This window comes from Echinops telfairi, unplaced genomic scaffold, assembly GCF_000313985.2.
Source record: "Echinops telfairi isolate 266 unplaced genomic scaffold, ASM31398v2 ScPeMD7_23;HRSCAF=83, whole genome shotgun sequence".
Taxonomy (NCBI): Eukaryota; Metazoa; Chordata; class Mammalia; order Afrosoricida; family Tenrecidae; genus Echinops; species Echinops telfairi.
This window is the reverse complement of record NW_022103920.1, coordinates 14,931,947-14,955,537: the sequence shown is the minus strand read 5'-3', so window position 1 is coordinate 14,955,537 and position 23,591 is coordinate 14,931,947. Positions and strand designations below refer to the sequence as shown.

The following is a 23,591-nucleotide window of genomic DNA, read 5'->3' as shown; positions in this document are numbered from 1 at the left end:
TGAGCAGGACATACCAGGCAGGCTGCTTCTGGGGGGCAGAGTCAGAGGGGAGGACTAGGTGGCTACACCACATTCTCAGGAATGGCAGCAGTCAAGATGGCTGCTGTTGATGAGGATGGGACTAGAGGGAGCCACGGAAGAGGGAAAGCGAGGTTACAGTGGGTGCAGAGGGAATGGACAGATAGCAGAGTGTGGCTCGGGGGGAGGGGGGCGGAGAGGGGGCAGAGGGCAAACTGGGTGTGAGTGAACACGGAGGTGGTAAACTTGGAATCCTGGCAGTCCTCACACAAGTTCAACTGGAGAAATACCCATGCTGGTTTCTAAGGCCGCCTACTGAAACAAAACTCTAGTGGTCAAGGTGGAACAATAGTGACTGGGAAGTACATTTTTTACCGATGCTACCTTTTTTCCCACGCATTTGAGCGGAAATTCAGGTGAACGGCTTGGCTTGGAAGAATGGAGAGTGTATGAAGGATGTCAGTATGGATTCTGATGAGTGTCCGGAGGTGAGCCAATGTTGACGTTGTAACTGAAGTTGTGAGTTGAGTTCAGAATGCTGGGAGCAAATCTGGCTCCTACTGAAGAAAATATGGATTGCGGGGAAGGTGGGACATGTTCTGGGGGAATGCTGCATCCATCAGATTGTGGGATTTTGTCACGATGAAGGCTGAAAGATCTGTAGGCAGGTCACTGAGAGCTGAATTACAGATGACAGGGCGGCACGGCCGTCAGGATCCCCAGAGAACCAAGGAAAAGGAGCTCACATGTATGCACGGACCGACTTGATCTTGGTGTGGATGCCAGACAGTCAAATGGGGTATTTGGCTAAAATGGTTCCAGACGATGAGAGACAGGATGGGATACAGCCTGACACAGCCCCACAGTAAAAAGGAGTACAGGGACTCGAAGGGTCCTGGCCATGCAGTTGAACACCTCATCAAATGGGCAGAGGCGTTACTGAGGTCGGCAGCAGGGGAATGGGTGGACTGCTGCATCTATGGGATAGGACATACTGTCATCAGTTCAATCCACACTGAGTGAGAACAGATGCAACAAGGAGTGCTACCTGTTTTTCTAGAGCGTTTGAGATAAGGAGTAATTCTTAAAGGGCAAAAGCCAACCAACAGGACCAACTAGGCTGAGCCCTTTGATGTCAACCACTCTTAAGCACCCTTCACGACTGGAGGGAAGGGTACATGGGAGTATCTTGATGCTGGGCTACTGCGGGTGTTTCCTAAGGGAGCAGATTTTTTTTTCTTTCTCAATTCGAAAAGGGGAAAGCTAGAGAAATGAGGAAGTTAAAAAACTTCAGGAAAGAAGAGAATCATTGGTAGACTTGGAGGGTGTGTCTTTCCACCCTTGGGCAGGGGGGTTTGCGAGAGGATAACGGGAGGAAGGGGATCATTCCGGAAACGAAAGCCTACTCGCTTCCACTTACTGAGGGGTCACTAGTGTCTGGCACTGCAGCAAACACACGCACCTTACGTTCTTCATCCCATTCCATCCCCACTCCCAAACCATGCTTACAGCCGTCTGACCAAACGGCTGCTCGGAATCGCACCGCGAGGCTTCAACTCGAGACCCGTTGAGAAGGTCAAGGTGCTCTGTTAAAGCAAGCATTTCCTACTTTCAAGTTCACCTTGAAGTCACACCTAAATTTTAAATCCTCCCCGCGCCCACCCCGAGGTTTAGGGAAGAGTTCTGCGACAAGGCAGGTAGAGGGGCATGTAGATCCTGAAGTGACTGGCAGCAGGTGGCAGGTCTGTGATGGGGACTCGCACAGAGGGAGGACGGGTAGACGACTGCTTTGTACCATCTATGCCCTGGTATGTCACGTGTTTTCATGGACCAACAAAGGCAGGACTGGCCGGAGGTTACACATTCCACACCTTGTGACAGAGAGTCGAGAGGAGGGAGGTAGGAGTGAAGAGAGTGAAGGTAGGGGTTCATTTTTAAGCAGGCAGATGATGGACCAAATATACACAGACCACAAACAAAATGTTTCAAGTTCAGGCATTGTGACAAAATTCGATTTCATTTATCGACGATACTATGACAGAGTTTGTAACTAAATTTCAGTCCTGATCAGGAAGCCCTTTCACAAAAAAGAAAATTCTCCAATGTCACATTTTTATTTAACAAACGAAACAGAACAACTAACATACCAACAAACGGACGAGCCCATATCTAATACACCAAAGGGTGAAACCTCTGGGCTCGCTCTTCAAATCTGTACTTTAAAACGAAACATACTCTGTAGCCAGAGAGAGGGGAGGGAACCTTCTCTCTGCTCCTTTCTTGGTGGAAATGTTTGGTTTGTTCTGTATTATACTTCTGTATGATAAGTAATTGCTGTAATCTCCATATTGTTGTTTTTGTTTGTTCAATGTTGCTGTATTTTGATATTGTAAAACTGTACTTATGGGATTTGTTAAGAGCGCTCCCTGGGGTGTGAGGCACCTGAGTTAGCAGAGCGCACCTAGGGAAATGGGAAGAATGGGTTTGGCGAGTTCCCTTCCCTTGAAATGGAAGTGGTGAGATAATGGCACCCCTTAGAAAACAAATGTGGTAAAAAGTAACTTAGCAGGGAGACTGTGAAACACGGTGAGGTGGCTAGCAGAAAACAACAACAACTGGTAAAGTATAGGATCTCCCAGGGAAAAGCCAACAGGTCCAAATCCTCGCTTAGAACAGGGGTCAAGGAAACCGGCCTAACTCAAGAGGATAGCCAGCTAGGGGACATACTTCAGACAAAGCTAACCAGAGAGAGAGAGAAACAGACCAGGCCAGGGCGCAACGATGAGCAAGCAGAACTAGACAAGGGAGGTGATGACAGGCCAATGCAGGATGGCCTGGGCTCCACGGGGAGGCCAGACAGGAAAGTGCCTTCCTGCCCAGGGCACTGTGGATCCAGCGGGCTGCCGAGGAGAAGGGCTGCGCAGCCCAGGACCAGAGGGAACCATCCGGGATTCAGACCCAGCAATGGTGCCAACTCGAATCTACCTCGTGCTAGAGTCTGAGTAGCCTGGTCTACCACCCACCACAGCAGGGCCGGGCAGGGACTCCCAGGGGGCAGTATCACAGGAGGAGGGAGTTGGGAGAGGGGCCAAAAGAGAGCAGGCCAAGCCTTGGTTGTAACTGAACGCTGACCGGAGAGAACTATTTGCTAGTACCTTTTTGACTTCTTGTAACTCTGTGACTTCCCCAATATTTGTTAATTTTGTTACCCTATCTGTTTTTCTTGTACTGACTGGCAGTAAAAATTGTGCAAAATATCAATGTGCCCTGTGTGCTTATTTCTGCGAAAGGCAGGGTCACAGTGTGACCCACCTCTCTGCAGGGAACACTGGGTTGGGGGTGGGGGCGATGAAATCAAGGTCTGCAGAGGCTTGCCCTTCACAAGAGACCACCAACAGGGTCATCTCACACCTCCAGGTTTGCAAATACTGTTGTCGGCACTACCAGTGGCTCTCTTTTTTGGGGGGGCATTTTGCCCTCCAGAGGGCAACAGTTTGTCACCACACTGGAACTGCTGCCTTGGGTCAAGTAGAAAATGACACAGCTTTGCTCAAATCTGGGTGCCGTAATTGGCTAGATGACTCACGAGGCTGAGGCTATCAGACCTCAGAGATGACGTATCCTGAAATGCCAAGGACCTACTGGGCGGCCAAATCCATAGAGTCCCCTGGCAGGGAGACACAGCAGTGAGACAGCACCCTGTGCCAGAGACCTGAGTGAAAGCCCTGGTCGCAGGGCTCCACAGCGAGAGCCTGCGTCCTTGTCTGGGCCACCACCACAACCACATGCCCACGGCTTCTCTTTCCAGAGCACTCCCAGACTCTGCTTGGAAAGGGACATTTCCACAGCCGAAGCAATCGCATACCTAGTTATGAACACAACACAATTCTGAAGAATTGCCTTCTTCAACCCTGACCTATCCTTTTAATGCATTCTCGGCCATGTTAAGGTTTCCAGCCCTTTGTGGGTCAGTACCTGCTGTGGGGTCATCATCAGGCAAACGGACCAGAGTGTAACACATTCCTGGTTGGTTGTAAGCGAGGCTGGGGGCCGGGATGCAGCAGAGCACTTCGTGGGCGTCCGAGGGCTCCATCCGCACGGTCACTTTCTCCAGCAGCTGGTCGTTCAGAGTGTTGGTGCAGTCGAACTGGAAAGGCACCACAAGGAAAAGACGCACATGCTCAGAACAAGGACCCCACGCAAGGGGTTTCTTTCCCACCCGTTACCTGTGACTCCATTCTGGACCACTGGGTGCCTTCCCTTTCCAGAGTCTCTTGATTTATTTATTTATAAATCATTTTATTGGGGGCTCGTACAACTCTTATCACAATCCATACATACATCATGTCAAGCACATTTGTACATTGGTTGTCTTCATCATTCTCAAAACATTTCCTTTCTACTTAAACCCTTGATATCAGCTCCTTATTCTCCCCCCTCCCTGCCAGCTCCCCCCTCCCTCATGAACCTTTGATAATTTATAAATTATTATTATTTTGTCATATCTTACACTGTCCAACATCTCCCTTCACCCACTTTTCTGTTGTCTGTCCCCCAGGGAGGGGGTTATATGTAGATCCTTGTGATCAGTTCCCCCTTTCTACCCACGTTCGCTCCACCCTCCCGGTATCGCCACTCTCACCACTGGTCCTGAGGGGATCATCCACCCTGGATTCCCTGTGTTTCCAGTTCCTATCTGTACCAGTGTACATCCTCAATTCTACCTTATAAATAATCTCTTTAAGGGACAAAGATCATCTTATTTCAGGGGTTTTATGGTTGGCTGGTGGTTTATCCAGCCATCCGTTTTCTCTCTTTCCTGTGACTGAGCTCTCCCAAACAGGGTGGCGGCCCCCTGATGGCTGACCAAGCATCAACTAGAAGACCTACGTTCTTGGAACAGCTCACTTAACCTACACTGATATTAAAAGAGAGTTATTTTTTTAAGTAGGTCATACTTTTGTTGCACAACTTCTCCATACATTTCAATTTTATGAACTTTTACATTTTTCACCATTCACAGGGCCCCATCACATGAAATGAAATGATCTCTACAGCTTATCTAGTGGCCCTCAGCTCACCTGAAACACAATGTGATTCGTAAACACATGCTTGATACAGCGAACAAAATATTCAGTCTCTGCTTCTGTAAGTTGAACAGGCTCAGAAGACTTGAACAAGGGTCCTAGATTCATAAACTCAGGAATGGCAGCCAATTGCTCTAGAAGGAAGAAAGCAGGCTATTATAGCAGGGAAGCTACTACTCTGCATCTCCCAGACCTTCCTGCTAACTGACTACTAATTATTGTTCAACTCTTCTCAACAGACCAACTAATGTCTCCAAGCTTAAGTGGAGTAATCTTTTCAGTAAGCAAGTTAATATCCTGAACTACTTTAAAAAACAAAGGAAATTAAAATCCTAATTCCTTAGAATTTGAGTTCTCGGTGAGTAAGCAAGATACAAACTCAAAACCACATGCTCAAGCAGCAAGTTAACAGATTGGGAATTGGAAAGTCTCATGGACACCGGGTGGCCTAGAAACTGTAGCCTATGATAAGAAATAAGTCAGCATGCTCCAGTTAGTTCTAGGAAGATGTCTTGGGTGAGAATTAGCTAAACTGAGTCAAGTAGCAGAATTCCCTCCATGTGCAATGCCAAGGAGGCGAGCCCAGGGCCATCAAAGCGCCCTACCTTGGAAAATGTCTTGCCTGGAAGGAGCCAACTTCTCTGGCTTATTAGTCACAAGTGTGATTTCTGCAAGGACACAGATGAAGAAGCAGGTGAGTTTTCACTCCACTCTCCAACTAACACATTCACACACAGCAAGGTGAGGGGCAGAAGTGTCTAGCAGATAAACACCGGGCCACTTCTACATCATTCCAATGGGTTCTCGGTCCCCTTTCTTTCAAGATGCACAAATTCAAATGTATGTAACGATCATGTTTTACAAGATCATTAAATATACCCTAAAAATATCAAATCGGCTTTAAATGGGCAAGCATGTACAAAAACAATTACTTCTGCAAGGAGGAACAATTCATCAAACAAATCTTCTCACGCTTTAGTCTGAGAACGGGAGAAAGTGTCTACTGTCAAACTGGATAGTACCAACAGATAAACTGAAAAACAAGGTTGAAAAGGAAGCATGAGGTATTTGACTCCTGGTCCTGTGTTGTTGTTCTTATTTATTTATTTATTTATTTCAGTTTTAAAGATAACTCTGAGAATATTCTTCCCCACCTTGCCTCATACATGCAGTCAGGATAAATTTCCAAGAGCAAAATTCGTGAACTAGAAGTGCCAGCTTCAGAAGAAAATGAAGGCAGCGAGGGGCTAATTACCATTCGGAGGGCCACAGCAGTTAATGAGCTTAAGATGCCGTAACACTTGGCAAGAAAAAAACCCAAAACTTATCATTTTTCATCCTGGGCCACACTTCAAATTTTTGCAAACACCAGAACTTTTTTAAAGCCCTTATTGGGGGTGGGGGGAACCTTAGGATCTGGAAAATTTAGACTAGGGCGTGACACAATTACACGAAATAAGTATTAGAAAAAACATACTCTCAGCCACCTGCTGGTAACACTCTCAGCCACCTGCTGGTAACACTACTTATGCTCAGAAACCCTAAGAGACGTAAGAGTGCCCATTACCTGCTTTCTGTTCAAAGACAGGAGCCATAGCAAGAGGGATGGATTTCATGTCGAAGGGCTTTTCCGAAGGCTCCAGGGTGTACTGGTGCAAAGCTTTTTCCATCCCTGGTACCGAGACCGTCAGACCTGGGACATGCAGACATCTCCGCGTTAGAACCTCATGGGAAAAGGGGCTTGAGAGGTTATGGAATTTTCCCACAAACGCCCAGGAGCCATCCCATCTCATAACCCTATCTTACAATTCTGCCTGAGGAGACCTGAAAGTAGAGCATAAACATGCCAACAAAACATGACCCCCCACAGAGGAAAGCCACTGAGGCCTGGGAGACAGTGGTAACCCAAGGGAAGAGGCCAAGGTTACGCCCATTCAACAGGAAAGGTAGGAAAAGCCAGGAGCTGAGACCAAGGGCTCAGGCAGAAAGAAAATGATGATGGCGACATACAAATGTGCTCGATACAACGGATGTATGGATTATTATAAGAGCTGTCAGAGCCCCCAATGAGATGATTTATGAAAAAAACCAGGAGCAAGTGATGTTCCTTGGGTCCTTCCCAATTTAAGAAACTCATCCTCGTAGAGGTTTTGTAGGACTTGTCCCCATCAGATTCGAAGCTAGTCCTGTGAGAAGGTTTCCCTTAGAAAGGCAAGTACACCCAACTCTAAAAACCAAGCTCTTTGCCTAATACAGGCAGCTCAGGCGCAGATCTTGAGATCTGCCTCCACGACACCACGCAGGGACCAAATGCCCGTGTGTCCACGTCCCTGGTGTGCACTAACCGTTGAAGATGTATGCGGCATTCAACGCCATCTGCCTCTGCTGCAGCACATTCAGGTAGAAGGTTGCTCGGTCCCGGACCTCATCATCTGTATCCATCATACACCTGTCCAGGGAAGCAGAAGAGGCAGGTCACTGCACCACCATGCCGTGCCTGAGGGACAGGACAGGGCCCACGACACTGCCTGTATTTATTAAGGACTCAACAATAGCCAGTGGAGGATGTGAGTGTGTCCACCACCCTGGGGGGCTGTTCTGAGTCGCTGAGGAAATGCTGTGAATCCGAAGCCCCACACAGGCAGGCATTCATTTTACCCCAATTCGCTGTCATCGAGTGGACCCCGATGAGGTGAAGTTCACGCTCCCTGCCATCGAGTCGCTGCCCACTCAGAATGACCCTAAAGGACAGGGCAGAACTGCCCTGTGAGCTTCTGGGACTCTTAACGCTTTATGGGAGGAAAAAGCCTCCTCTTTTTCCCAAGGAGCAGCTGGTGGTTTTGAACTGCTGAGACCACATAGAATGAAAGCCCAATGCATAGCCACTACCCCCCCACCCCCCAAACTAGGAAGGAGGGTCGGGGGAGAGACTAGGAAAGACCACAGTAACCAGCGGTAATGGTCGGGAGTCTGTTCATTCTTGGATCTGTAACCGCTGCTCCTGGTGAAGGTTTAAGACTTCTCCATTAAGTCTGCAATGGGACCACACACTCCCCAAGGACCCTAACAAGATAGACAGCATCCACATTCCAGGTGTGGCCACTGCTCAAATGGCAATCTGTTTTACTTACACCAGCCAGCCTTCGCCTTGAGGTGTATCTGCCTCCCTGTCAGGGTACAACCACAGAGTGGCTGTCAGTGAAACAAGTGTCCCTACAGCAGGGAGGGCTGTGGGCCCTGGAAAGTGGATGTTCTCCCTCGCAACAGTGAATCCTGGCCATCCCCGCACAGCGGTGCCAAGACGGCTTTGGAGTGAGTGCCTATCCCGCAAACAGGCTGACTCAGGTCCCTTTCTCTACAGGGAAATTCTCACAAGACAAAACGCAAAGCCACATGTTACCTAGCACAGGAACCCGATACAGAATTACTAGGAGGGGGGGAACATGCCACTCACTCATTCCTACAACAACCCTTCCCTTAGGCCCTGCCATGCGTTTGATGGGGTACCAGGAGGCCAACTCTCGGTGGCCATATGGAATGCTTCCTTCTCAAAAGCAAAACCAGAATATATCCATTTACTTACCTTTGTAAGAGCACCAGGATGCTTGGGAGAAGACTCTCATTCTGAGCCCCAAATTTCGCCAGAGCACTCACAGCAGCTAGAGGGAAGAAGCAAGCATGGAAGAAGCATAAACGTTGGTTTCTTAGAACCAAACCCCAAACCAAACTGACTGGCCATCGGGCTCCTCAGAACAGCACCCATTAAAAACAGACAAACCGAACGGCTGGCCATGCTCCGTATGGGTACGCCCTGGTTCTTATTTCTGTGATGCAGTTATGCATCTGCGGAATCCCGCAAGTCCAAGAGAGCTCTGACTCACCAAGTTCTCCAAGCAGTCAGGAGGAAGAACCACACGCTTCCATCCTCACCACACTGTCAACAGTGCCACGCTTAGGACTCCATCGCAATCCACCAACCCCAGCGGAAAAAAGAAGCCCTATGACGAACGCTTCCCTCCTTCAATAAAATGTCTTGTTTGCCTGCCTTCTGTCAGGAGCAGTGCTAGGTGGCAGGGACAGAGAGATAAAAGACACGAGTCCCTGACCGGCTCGTGGGAGACAGGCAAGGACAGTGCAGAGGAAGGCCATGGCAGTGGAACTAGATCCAGGATGCGGCGTGAGACCAGAGAAGGGACCTTCCACCGGAGTTGGCGGCTGAGAAGACACACATGGGAGGGAGGCTTAGTACTTGAGTAACATTCGAAAAACAAGAAGAGTGGGCCAGCGGGGAAAGTCAGAAAGAGTTGTAGACGCAGAAAGGTTTAACAGGGACCCCAAATCCATGGCTATTGAGCGATTCTGACTCATCTCGACCCTACTGGCCAGGGTAGAACTGCCCCATAAGGTTTCCAAGGCTGTAAACACTGACAGGCGCCTATTGTCACATCTCTCTCCTGCGGAGAGGCAGGTGGGTCACACTGCTGACCTTGCAGTTGGCAGCCAAGCACTGTAACCACTGTGCCACCTCCCTCACCGCCATCGGGTCCATCCTGACCCACAGGGTAGAACCGCCCCTGGGGTTTCCCCGTCACGGGAGTAGGAACTCTTGTGGAGGAGCTGGTGGTTTGAAACTTCTGACGACACCAGGGCTCCTCTAGCAATTCCAAAGGCCCAAGTGCAAAGAAGAAAATGCACATAGTACTAGCCTCTGTACACGATGCACAGGGCTGATCCCTGGGACTCCGTTTTCAGGGCAGAGACAAGTGAGATGGGACCAGAGATGAAAATGAGTTATGGGTCAATCTTAAAGTTACCACTGAAGGATGTTCAAGAGAAGATCAATCTGTGCATCTGAAAGAGGATTTCTATCACACACTGTGGGGAACAGACTGGACGTGAGACTAGAAGTAGTTAGATCTCTAAGATCTCGGAGGAGAGCCAAAGGCAGCCTCCACGAGAATATACAGAAGAGTTAAAAAGTAGGAACCCAGGGCCGTCACGTCAGTGTCAAATCATAGGGTCTCCAAGTCCTTGTAGAAGATGGCCTCGTCTTCCTCACAGGGGGCACCGAGTGTGTTTAGCAGGGCAAACACTCCACGCTGCCCTGACGGCGAGGGAGGTTGACCAAAAACAACAAAGTTGTTGAAAACAGCCACAGGCACCAAACATATTAAAGAGTCAGAATTGATGAGCTTTTATCACAGGTTCACCGGGGGTGAAAAACCGAGTGGATGGGAAAGATGTGGACTTCCCATTTGTTGGCTTTGAACTTCCAGTTGAATTTGACTATGATGTGCCTCAGATGGTTGGGCATAAAAATTCAGGAAGGAGATATGTCCTGGAAGGTCATATCTTGTTAGACTTAACGAGAGAGCTCTGAGAACGCTCATCAGGAAGGCGTGTGTTGCAAAGTCAGAACGCTGAGGAAAGATAACATTTTAAGGAAATGGGCCCAGGATGAGGAGTCCTGCAAGGGTGACTGAGGAGTGAGGAAGACGCAGGCCACTGCAGACATCAAGGACAATTTCACACGGTGCTTCCTCAAGGGCGCACCAAATTCACGAGCCGGTGAACCACAGAGTCAGCACATTAAAGTACCTAATTTGAATTCCAACTAGCCAAGAAGTAATTTCTAGAACAGTTGCTTTCTTTCATAACACTGGTGAGGGTGGCACCATGCTTCCTTCTGTTGTCCACAGGGTGGCTACGAGGCGGAACGGGCTCGACGGCCCCCCACCACAGCCACAGGAGCTCCCCAGGATGGGGAGAAAGCAGAAAGCAAACTCAGGAGGCAGTGAGTCAAGGCAGTGACGTTTACCTAAAAAGGGGGGAAAGAAGCAAACTCACTGCCACTGACGCAGCTGACTCTCAGGGTCGGCCTGCCCTTGTGGGATTCCAAGACTGTCACTCTTTATGGGAATAGAAAGCCTTGTCTTTCTCCCATGAAGCGGCTGGGGGTTTTGAACTACTGACCTCGCAGCAGCGGTCAACACGTAACCCACGACACCACCAGGTCTCTATAGAAAAGAAAGCACAGTCGCTAGCAGAAGATCAGAGAGGGATTTTGTTTTCAACAGGAGGGGGGGGGGGACTGAATCTGTTTGTACCCTAAAAGGAACCATTACAGAGGAAGATGTGGGGGAAGGGAGTAATGCTTCAGACACACACATACACACACACACACGTTAGGGTTCTAGCACTGAGAGAAAACAATGTATGACACTACAAGGACAACCCTAGCACAGTGAACGGTCACGGGGTTGTCTCTGTAGCTAAGGCAGAAATTAGGATGGGAATTAGAAAGTGGAGAAGTGGAAGAAGAGCTCTCTAACCCAAACCCCAATACAAATAGACCCTGAAACCTCATTTTCCAAATTCGATAGCACCCACGTTAAGCATTTCAAAGGGCCAGCCATTAGGTCAGCGTCCTCAGGTCCAGGACTCACCAGCTCTGACGGCCTCGTTTTCCAGGACCACCCGATTGAAAATAAAGCGGATATACTTGGAAGGGGCAGGCGTCCTGGGCCCCTCTTTGCCCAACAAGTGGAGAATCTTGGTGGCCAGCACGGTGTGTTCACAGTCTTCAATGAACTCGCACAGGTGGGCTAGCCCCGATTCTTTACTCTCCGGGTTCTCCTCCACAATGCTGATGATGCAGTCCACGATGGCCCGCTTGTACTCAAAGCCCCCCTGGCCGGAGAGAATGGAAAACCACGTTCGCTTTGTCCTCTTGAAATTGTTTACTGAGACGTAATCCACGTGCAGACACTCCCATAGCTCCACAGTCACAGTGAAGAGTCACATAAGCACCACCGCAACCTGTCCGGGGCATTCTCTCCCTCTTGTATTCTTAGTTCCCACGGCCCTCCTGCCTCCTCGCTCATGTCCCCAGGAAGCTACTAATCCAGTGACTGTCTTTACAGACTTACCTAGCCTGGGTGTCATATACTGGAAAACATACTCACGAAATAAGACCAATAACAATATCAAAATAAACCAGAGGGAAAAAACCTCAATCGAGAAAAAAGCAGGAAATATGAAAAACGTGTGCAAACATAAACTGGGTCACAAGGGCGATCAAACGATCAGCTATTACATTTTAACCCAACCCCATCTGCCATCATCGAGTTTACAGCTCTCTGTCTGAGGACAAGGCCATTCCCGGGCCTCAACTGTGGTCAGAGGGGCTTCACCAGAGGCTTCCTCCATGTAAGGACCCTGCAAGTGGATTTTGGGCTCCCACCGTCCTCCTGAAAATTGGGTGTTCTCAGCCACTATTCACTGTAAGGAGTCCGTTGGGAGCCTGCTCGCTCTCCAGGGCTTATGCTGGCAATACTCAACATTCCCACCCTTTGGCAAAGAAGCAACAGCTTTTCTTCCCCTCCAAGCAGGAAAGTCAACATAATCACACATTTAGTAAAGCTAGTGGTGCTTCACATGTAAGAGGCAGGCTAAGCTTCAGGGTTGAGGAGCGCAGCAAACGTAGTCCACCTACGTCGTCTCGGAGCATGTTGGACAGGAAAGTCATCATGACACCGTGCTTGCGAGGGTACTTCTGGCAGAGCGCGCTGATTGCCTGGACAACCACCACCTGTGGGAACCAACAGCAGCAAGAGTCACCTTGGTACATCTTCCCTCTCATTTACCCGACAGCACTATAGTTAGCTAAGGTGGCAAACGGGGTGCTCTATGAAAGATGAGCAGAGGCCTCAAAGGAGAATGAAAGGCAAAACAAGAGTGAAGCTCAGTCAGGAGACCCCAGGCCTCTGCCCCTGGGTAAGCAGACTGATTTCCATGGAACAGAGAGCGGTGCTGAGGCACCCGTTCACGGAGGGAGGAATGCTAGACTGGATGGGTTCTTGCAGAGTTTTGCCAAAATGTTAGAGGGCAGTGTCAAGGACTTTTACCCTGCGTGCGTGCTGTGTCAGCAGACAGACCTGGAACTAGCTATTGGGTTTGCCCCCCTCTTGTTCTGTTTTATTATGTTTTGTTTTTCTTTTTCCCTATGTCTATCCATATAAGATAGGCAGGACGAACAATCCCGAGGAGAAAACTATGGGACCAGAGGTTCTGGGGGGACATGGGAGTGGAAGGGGCTAGGGAGGGGGAGTGGGGAGCCAACAAACCCAAAGATAAGGGAACAACATGAGACCTAAAATTGATAGTGAAGAGGGTGTATAATGCCAGTTGGGGCTTGATCAAGAGCAATGTATCCGAGAGGAAATATTGACAGCTGAAAGGAGGGTGAGCACGATAGTGGGACAAGAGGAAGGTGAAAGGAAATAGAGGAAAGAGATAGGAGGCAAAGCTATTTATAGAGGTATAACTATAGGCATGTATATATATAAGTATATTAATTTTTAATGAAAGGGATGAAGGCCAATGTACACATATTTATATGTTAAGTATTAAGATAGCAGATGGACTTTGGGCCTCTACTCAAGGCCTCCCTTAAAACAAGAACACTTTGTTCTGATAACCTGCCACTCTTTGATACTCACCTTCCAGACACGATTGCTGAAGACAAAATGGGTGCATAAGCAAATGTGGTGAAGAGCGGGTGGTGCCCGGCTATCAAGATATAGCGTCTGGGGACTTAAAGGCCTCAAGCCAAACAAGTGGCCATCTAGCAGGGAAGCAAATCAGCCCCACAGAAGAAGCACACCAGCATGTGTGATCATGAGCTGTCCACAGGATCAGGCATCAAAAGATCCAAAAACCCCAACTATATTGATGTGAAAGAGGGGGCTTGGAGACCCAAAACCCATCTGTAGACAATTGAATATCCCCCAACAAGGGTTATAAGGAAGGGATGATTCAACCAAGGTGCAGTATAGCACCAACAAATCACACATCATTCCTCTAGTTCCCAAATACTTCCTCCCACTCCCCACCCCCGCACTCCCATGACCCAGTTCTACCTCACAAATCTGACTAGACAAGTTAGCTTGCTGCAATCTCACGGATGCCATTAAAACAAGAGATTTCTGGTCAGAGATGAAACACCACTCATCACACCAGAAGGTCAAGTCCCCTGAGCCCAGAGGAGCCCTGGTGCCACAAGCACTTGGCTGCTCACCAGGTTGGTATTCTGAACGCAGCAGAAAGAGGGGGCAGTCTGCTTCCATCAAGATGACAGCCTCAGAAGCCCTAGGGGCAATCTCAACTCGGTCCTACAGGGTCACTCTGCGTCGGTATGGATTAAACCACAAGGTGTTTGGTTATTTCTCATTTCTTTGAGCCCTAATGACCACAATGTAATATGATGAGGGGGAGATAATAGCTGCACCCATAGAAGGTTTCTTTATAGAACTCTGAACCAAGAACGTGAGTTTTTTATAATTGGTGGTTGACTCTGCCTACCCTTTGTTCTGAAGGGTAGCATGCTCTTTATGACCTTGCACACTAAGCGTGGCCACCCTCTCTTCTCGACAAGGCCCTATTTGTATCATCCAGGCCCTTACGGAAGTCTGGCGTGTACTCGGGAGGGAGACACTCTTATCTTCCAAGGCTGAAAGTCACTTTATTCCATATAAAGGGAACAAAATTGGGCTGTTGGTAACAGTGGGCAGTTAGAACCTAATTTGTAAAAGGTATAGAAATGTAAAAGGCCCAGGGAGAATTGAGAACTGTCTCCCAACAATCACTGGGTCCTAAATCTTCACGTTTTTCCAGAGAACAGAAAATGAAGGAAACAAAATCAACTTCTTTTTAGAAAAGATTTTCAAAATCCTTAAACCTAATTAAGACAGGCTACACATAAACACAAACCAACCTCACTTATGAATATTGATGCAAAAATTCTAGGTCAACTACTAGAAAGCAAATCCCAGTACTATTTTAAGAATACATCAAGCTGAAATGGAATTTATATCAAGAATGCCATAGTAAGAAATTAAAAAAAAAGAATGCTAGGATGGTTTGATATTAAAAAGCTAATTAACATGATTCACCATATTAATGAGCCCAAAGGAAAAAATCCATATACCTATAGATGCTGAAAAGTCTTTGATAAAATCCAATATACAATCCTTATAATAATTTTTGAGAAAATAGGAATAGATACTTAATGAACATAATAAAACATAGCTATTTCAATTCTAATGTCAGCATCTTATTTAAGGGAAAAACTTCAGAGGCATTTTAATGAAGGTCATAAACAAAGCAAGAATGCCCACTATCTCCATTATCATTTAACATTATCCTGGGGATATTAGTCAAAGTATTTAGATAGGAGAAAAACTACTACAGAACTTAGAAAAAGAAAAAAAACAAAACTAGTTACAGATGGAGTGATAGTATACCTGGAAAGAGAATCAATGATAAAGCTAACTCAAAATAATTCACTAAGACGGTGGGTGGTAAAACTAACTTGCAAAAATAACAATATATACATCAATAATATTCAGTTAGAAGCTACAGTGGACTAGAAAATCTCACTTTATAATACGAAGATAAAATACTTGGATTAAGCATTTTGAAAACTGAGAATTAAAACTGGTAAGAGATCTACTATGAAGCATACTTGACCAAAGACTTGGATAAACACAACGACATCCCTAGTTCTTAGTGAGCGCATCTCAGCATTGTCCAGATAGCTGTTCTCTTCAGTTAGCTTGTGTAGTGATTCTTCATACTAAGATTCATAAAAGTAAATTTCCAAAAATAACTGAAAATAAAAAGCTGGCAGTGGGGAAGCTAGGTATATCCTATAGACAAGGGTCCTCAAACTTCTTAAACAGGGGGCTAGTTCACTGTCCCTCAGACCCGCTGGAGGGCCGGACGGACTATAGTTTAAAAAAACTATGAACAAATTCCTGGGCACACTGCACATATCTTATTTTGAAGCAAAAAAACCAAACGGGGCAAAAAAACCTGGCGGGCTGGATAAATGCCCTCCCCAGGCTGCATTTGGCCCACGGGCTGTAGTTTGAGGACCCCTGCTATAGAGCCTCTATATTTGAAAATAGTGTGTGCAACTGGTGTCTCGATAGGTTTTTTAAGTCGTCTTCATTTTATTCATATTATTTTCTGATGAACATAGAATTTTAATGTAGATGGAGTCCAGTTTATTCCTGGGCGGTTTCTGCTTTCTTCATGTATGATGTTCTCGATGTCTTTCCACACCTGGTCAGGTCCTCAGTCATTAGTGTTCAATGATTCAAATCTGTTCTTGAGATGTTCTTGAAATCCAGGTGGGATAGACTCAAGGTCGTATTTTGTTTCTTGTGGACTTAATTTTCTTCAACTTCAACCTTAGCTTACACGTGAGCAATTGAACCAATCTCCTCTGTGGAGAGTTTGTGATTGTGCGCAGCTGCAAACCGTGCTTTAATGCATGACTGTGTGCACGCTTTGTTTAAAAGGCTGTTGGTGGTCTACCTGCAGGATAAATTCCAAGATGGCTGATGTGCTAGGACTAATGCTTATGTAGTTTTGTAGACAGTGTGTAAATTCTATCAGCAATGCAAAGCAACCTCGGTGGTACTATGGGACAAAGCTGGAGGTTTAACTCCACCAGCTTGCCCATGGGAGAAAGATGAGCCTGCTGTTCTCAGAGATTTATGGTCAGGAACCCGAGGCAGTCAGAAACAGCTCAGTGGCAGTGGGTTTGGATGTTTCTCAACCGGCGGTGTGAGACAGCTCCTGTTTCCCCATAGCTGCACCATCAATAGAGTACATTGTGAAGCTTTGAAATTTTTGCCAATCTGATGGGTGATGAATGGTATCTCTAGGTCCTTTTAATGTGAATTTTTATTACTAGGAGAGAAATGAAACATCTTTAAAATTTTTGTTTTCATTTAGATTATCAGTGTTTTATTTTATTGCATTTAACTTTTGAGCACAGTAAAGAAAGACTTCCCTTTTATGTCCTCAATTCCCACATGTACCTGCGTCTACTTCTGGGCATTCTATCCGGTCCCGTCAGCCTAGTCAGACACCAGTCGCATACACGATTTCCAATGCAGAGGCTCTCTAGGAGACAGCAAGCTTCCCACCCCGCCCCAACGTTTTATTTCCAGAGTTTTCCTAGCTATTTTTTGCAACATTGTTATTATGAATTTTAGTATGAACTTGTCTAGCTTCAGGAACAATCTTACTGGCATTTTTATTGGGATCCAATAAATCCATAAGCTCCCTCTCAATGCATTGTTGTCTCATGTCCACATCCTCACCAACCTTCTCTGACGTGCTCTCATCAGTCCTTCAGGTAAATTAGGGAAACATGGTTTTGAGTGCATTTCCTTGATGATTATAAAATGGTTACTTTCCATATGCTTATGACAATCTGATCTGTTTTATTTTTCCAGTCTAGGGTCTTTTCAAGGCTTTTGTTTCCCACCCCTTTGTAAGCTTACTTCTGAAGTTCTCTCGACATCCTCCAGAGCACTTTCTCAGGGTCTGTACAGTTCTCCTTGCTGCTTCTCACTCTCCAGGGTGCCTTTTGGCAAACGGAACTTTTTTAACTTTAATTAGGTCCAATTTATCCAAATTCCCTTTGTGTATTATTTAAGAAATAGTTCCCTAACCTCAAAGCCATGAAGAGGTTCTCCCACGCTTTCTGCTACAACACCTGACTGCTTTGCACACTTGTGATGGCAGCCCATCAAGAGGTGAGCTTGGTGTATTGTGTGAGGCAGGAATGAAGATTCAATTTTATTCCAATCTGGATATCCAATTGATGAATTTTCACACTGCATCAGTAACATTTTAACCTTAACCAACCCACCCAACACCTAAACTTAAAGATGCTCTTAGCACAAAACTGTTAGGTAGAGAAGCAGATAGTATGCTGGGGAAAGAAATGCATTCATTTTAAAATGGAAGAGTTCGACTTTAGTCTGGGCTCTGCTGCGAATCCACTGTGTGGCCTGTGGTCGGTCAGTCAGTGAGTCAGTCAGCTTCAAGGCTGCAGTTTCCACACGTGATGAGAGAGACAAAGGAACAGCCTGAGGAGTCGCTATTGTTACAGGCACAGCCCTAAAGGTCTCCGTGAGATTCCAAGCTACGCTCTGAGGGGGCGTAGGCGAGGTACTATTGCTACAGCTCAATACTGAGGAGGCAGCCGGCTCTTCGTGCTTCTTCCCACGACAGCCACGCAGGACCCCTGGAGCAGGAGCTACAAAGCAGTGTGCAGAACAAAACAAAACACTAAGCACTAACCAAATGGAGAGACATACAATGTCCATGTATGTCCATGAATCGGAAGAAGGAACGTGATTCAGATGTCGGTGCTCCCAAAATGATTTGGGTCCAATGCAGTAATACTGTGACTCCTAACAGGCTTCATTGCATAGAAACTGACACTGGTTCACATTTTTATATGAGAAAGCAAAGGAACTGGACTATCGAGAGAGAAAAACAAAGTGAGAAGATCTACACTACTCGTTGCTTACGCTGGACCAAAAGCTGTAGTAACCAAGACAGAGCAGCACTGGCCGGAGGACCAACAGAAGGTGACCGAGCCAAGAGATACACCTGCGCTTATGCAGCGCTCTGCTTTCAGACCAAGGCGGCACCAGAGTACTCCGATGGGGAGAGGGACTCTTCAACAAATCATGGTGGAATAACTGGACATGGAAAAAACAAAACCATGAACGTATCACACACAATATACATAAGGGGGGAGGGGCTTCAGAAAGTTCATGGAAAAATTCTATTATCTTCTAATTCCATTTCCCTCCACACTTTTTGAAGTCCCTGCACACAAACATTAATTCTAGTTGTATCGTAGACATGAATGTAAAACCTACAACCATAAAGTTTAAAAAAAAAAAAGAGTAAGAACATTTTTGTGATTTGGAGATTGTCGGAGAAGACATAAAACAATGGCTGTGAAAGGAAAACAATTTAAGATTTCATAAAATTTTAAAAACCACTACTCATCAAAAAGCACTGCTAAGAAACTAAGTAGACCAGACGTCTGCTAACAGAAAGCATAATCACATTCGGTGGTATCACTAGAGTTGGGGTCACCTAGTGCTGCAACATCACCCCATCCCTTGTCCCCCACGGATCCCTCCCATGCCAGGCCATACAGAATCCGCAGTCATGTTTTCGTGTGCTAACGTGACTTGAAAGTCCTAATTCTCTTACTTCATTCTTTTATATTAGCAACAGTAGTGACACAAACAACTACCAGTAGCAAAATTAAAATAACACTCGTAAACTACAATAGCACGTGCAGACAAAACCACTGGACCAGAAGCATCATTAGAATTGGGTAACAAATGACCAGAGCACAGTAGATGGTTCAAAGAGTAAATTAGCAGAGTATTCTGATACAGGTAAGCAGGGTTACGAATAATTTTTATGTTAGAACTAACGATAAGCCTAGTTTTATGAAAAATAATAAATTTCTGCTGAAATACTGCAAAAAAATTTAGTCAGGTTGGTATCACCCCCTCTGACAATGTCACCCCTACACTCCCCGAGGGACGCCACTGCTCATATTTACACTCTTACCTTGAACTCATCAGAAATTTCAGACACGAAAGAAGATATCTGTTTCATGAGCCTGTCCACGCTGCTCTCACTCCCTGTCTTGAGGAGGGTGGTGATGGCCAGGGTGGCGATGCTGCGGTTTGAGTCCGTGATCAAGTTCTCCAGGTCCAGGTTGCAGGCAGTCACAGCAGACGGATGTTTCATGGCCACCTTGTGGAAGGGAAAGAAAGAAAAGGAAAAAAAAGGAAGCAAATTGCTGTTGATAAAGGCTCGACTTTGAACAACAAAGGAGAAGAAAAACAGACATTCGCTGAGCCAGATGGCTTTGTTTGGTCTTTATCTTCAGAAGATGAGAGAGTAAAAACAATGGGCTCAGAAGACTATCTTCAATGAAGAAGGTATGCCATTTGATCAATGATTCATGCTGCAGAACAGGTTCCTCTAATCTTCATAACAGTATCACACTCAGCCTTCTATTATCATTGCTTATTTTTCATGATTGTTAGTGGTGTGCATGTATGCTTACTCCACTAGCTGTAAGGAGCCTTCAAATTGGGACCTAGCGTCGTCAATACCGCCCAACAGAGGTTGTTAGTTATCTCACAGAAACCATTTCTGCTTTTCACAAGAACATACAGACACACTGGAAAACAAGAAATGGGCTCAAGCATAACAACTGCGTGGATGGTGTGGGGACCTTTCTGTTTTACAATGCACTGTGAGGAGTCAGAACTGAGTCGACGACACCTTATACCACAGCCATTCTGTATGAAAAAATTCAAATGGTTCTACAAGGCTTCTTCCATGGCTATTCTAGACTTCTGCCTTCCAATTCTTCATCCAATTCGTTTTTAATAAATGGTGGGGTACAGCTTTATGACAAATCATCTGTTGCACCAAATTTTTACTTGAAAAATATTTCATTCGTTGAATTTATACTGTTCCTGTGTTGTATTCTTTAGTCCCTTAGACAAGTGTTTCCCAAAGGAAAGGTGTGTGTGCTGGAATGATGAGGGAGAGAGGGGAGGGCTGCAAAAGCAGGTATCTATACTTCATTCTAGGCTAAAGTACAAACATTTCTATGTGCTAGGAAAGGGGGGTGGCTGAGCAATTTTTTTTTTCCCTGAAAATGGGGCGGTAGGCCAAATAAGCTTGGGAACCTATGCTTTGGACGTATGCTCTCCACTACAGGAGCCATATGGGACTAAAACACAATGGAAATGTGGTGAGTCCATACTGAGATGTGTTGTTAAGTACAAAACATACCCTAAATGATGAAGTCTTGGTAGGAAAAAAAACTGCAAAACCCAAAACCCTTTAATTCTTCATTACCTGATAAAAAGACATTTTAGATATTTGGCTTAAGTAAAATCTATTATTCAAACTAATTTCACCCTTAAAATATTTTTACTACAAAATTAAAGATTACATTTGTAGCTCACATCGTTCCTATTACATAGAGCTGCTGTCGACAGGCCCTGTCCACGAGAAATTTCTGCAAGGGTAGAGATGCTCTCTATGCACGCTGTGCAGTTGACGAGCCAGTAACGACCCACACGTGGCTCCTCGGCATCAGCAATGGACTAGTGTTACTGAAGAACTGAATCTTCTGTCTCAATTCCCACGCACTAGTCTAAATAGAAATAGCCATGTGTGGCTGGCTGATGGTCAGCACACAGCACAGAATGGCTCTTGACTCCAGCATGCTTAGCAGTAAAAGAATGAATTACAATCTTCAGTTGATTAATAAACATGGGCACACCTAGGACCACAAATACAAGGGAGGCATTATAGAAGTGAGACCTATAAATCACATCCATTCACCTTGGAGAGAAAGCAAAATATTTCACTGTCAGTAATGTACAATCACCCACTAGGTAAGTCAATAGAGCTAGGAAAGAGTCGCCCACCTTGTTCAAGGTCCTTACAGCTGCATACCGTAAGGCTGGCTTTGGAGAGCTGCAGAAAAGTTGAAGAACTGAAAAGAGAAAAGGAAAAAGAAAGAGGTCTCACATTGTTAAGTGTAGCTCATTTCATCACAGATAGTTGGAAATTTAATGTGTTTAAGGGTCATATTTAGAAAACACACAGCTTAGTTCATAGCATAGAAATGTGTCATGAGAGAAAAACCACTTTTTGTCTCACTATGAACACTTTAGATTCACAGAAAACAAAATCTGCTCTTCTGAAAAGGCCAACAGACCAATAATATTTTATTCTCACTCTAATTATTTCATGTTATAAAACAAATAAACTTTCTAAACATCTAGGAAAGCCATAGTACTAAAGTTACTTATTTTCTAAGTTAAACTCATTTAATTTTTTTAATGTGGAAAAAATAGTAACTTGAGAAAATGAAGTTATCAAAGCACAACTAAAATGGACTCTTGACAGATGTGCTATCAGAACACAGAGGTTATATACACTGTGCTAAGGCTTGTCATCGACCCTTACAACCTATCCAACAGACCTGCAAATCTGAAACACAGCAGCATAAAGGATTCTGGCTATCAAGTACTCCCCGACCTGAAACGGCAGGCGCCAGTTCCCGTGCAGTACAGTTGGGGAGATGGATGATGGCCGAGGCAGCTTCATAGATCACCATCTCGTGTTTGTTCCTCAAGCAGCTTTCGATGAAATCGAAGAGTGGACTCTCGTGGCTGCCAATAAATGTACACACAGGTCACGCTCGAGATACCAATAGAACAAAGAGTGGTTGAAAACACAGGCAGGTCAAGAAGCACATCCCAAATCGTGGAAGAACCTCTGCAAACCTACTCTTCCATAAAAGCGACGGGAAGACGGGCAGAGGACCCCAGCCAGCTAAATCCTGGTCAGAACTGGGAGTTCTCTGGAGCTGCTGCTAGCTCTCCGTCTTCCCACCTCATCTCGTTCCGTGGCTGCCTCGGAAGCCAGCAGCCTGGCAGCCAGTGGGGAGGAAGAAAGTTTGGAAGTTCCTCAAGACCCATGCCCAGAGCCAGTCTGTGTCTGCCAACTCAACCCCTGTCCAGGGAGGAAGGTCCTGCTCCCAAGGAATTTGTATTTCAAAGGAAAGCAACCAACCAACACACGGACCAGCGATTGGTTAGAAAATGCTAGCAGTGCCTACAGTGGCAATATCGGCTGGGACAAAAACAAGACACTGGCCAAAATGTTTAAATGCACCATCTAGGGAATGAGATGCTGATGGAGGACTCTGAACATCTAGGAAGTTTCCCTGGAGATCTAGGAGACCCCACGCACAGGGAGGCTGGGCTCACACCCAGCAAAGACCTGACAGAACCCTCGGCTCTCACTCCCACTGACTTGGATGGCCAGCACGAGGGAGTGAAAGGCAGCGTGGGGAACTGCTGCAGCATGGAAAGCACAGGCCAACACCCACAGATGCCCTTGGAAAAGGGTGAGGGGCTCAAGGGTTGAGCGCATTGAATAAAATCCGTCAAATCATCATCTCACCAATTAGGTAACCAGAGACTCTAACAGCTAAACACGACCAAGAAGATACCAGTTTTATGGAAAGAACACACAACTTCTCCATTTGTTGCCCAACTACTCTCTCTCCCCAGGAGGTAGTTTTTGTAAACATGCTGTTGTTGTTTTTTTAAACAACAGCATGTGAAAAAAAGGTGGGGGTTGCACCTAGCAGTCCTTACGAAAATCAGTCCTGGGGAAGCAGTCTGCAAACAAGTGTGTGTCATCCGCATATGAAGACCACTGACTTGACAGATGAAGGGTTAGCCTGGGAAATCACTGACCAACACAACAAGACACTCAAAGGGCTGTGAGGCGGAGAAGGGCAGGTCTGATTACTGGGGTAGACATTTTGTATTAGGAGACATGAAACAGAAGAGAAAAATTATGGCCCATGTGCTGGGTGAATAGCAGTCACTAGACACTATCTCTGAGGAAGCCCAGATGTTGGAATTATTAGATTTTATTTATCCATTTATTTATTTTTAAATCATTTTATTAGGGGCTCATACAGCTCTCATCACAATCCATACATACATCAATTGTGTAAAGCACATTTGTACATTCACT

General features: G+C 45.9%; 1 protein-coding gene across 1 annotated transcript in view; it reads right to left on the bottom strand.

Annotated features, from left to right (window-relative positions):
• COPG2 (COPI coat complex subunit gamma 2) overlaps positions 1–23,591 on the bottom strand; it is a 92,505-nt gene that overhangs the window by 49,734 nt on the left and 19,180 nt on the right. Inside the window, exons 7-17 of the mRNA XM_004707818.2 lie at positions 22,077–22,210; positions 21,461–21,528; positions 19,572–19,760; positions 12,601–12,696; positions 11,552–11,795; positions 8,689–8,764; positions 7,451–7,554; positions 6,673–6,798; positions 5,711–5,773; positions 5,100–5,239; positions 3,994–4,165 (exon numbers count right to left, since the gene is read on the bottom strand). Of these exons, the coding sequence (XP_004707875.2) occupies positions 3,994–4,165; positions 5,100–5,239; positions 5,711–5,773; positions 6,673–6,798; positions 7,451–7,554; positions 8,689–8,764; positions 11,552–11,795; positions 12,601–12,696; positions 19,572–19,760; positions 21,461–21,528; positions 22,077–22,210 (1,412 nt within the window). The remainder of the gene's footprint in view (positions 1–3,993; positions 4,166–5,099; positions 5,240–5,710; positions 5,774–6,672; positions 6,799–7,450; positions 7,555–8,688; positions 8,765–11,551; positions 11,796–12,600; positions 12,697–19,571; positions 19,761–21,460; positions 21,529–22,076; positions 22,211–23,591) is intronic.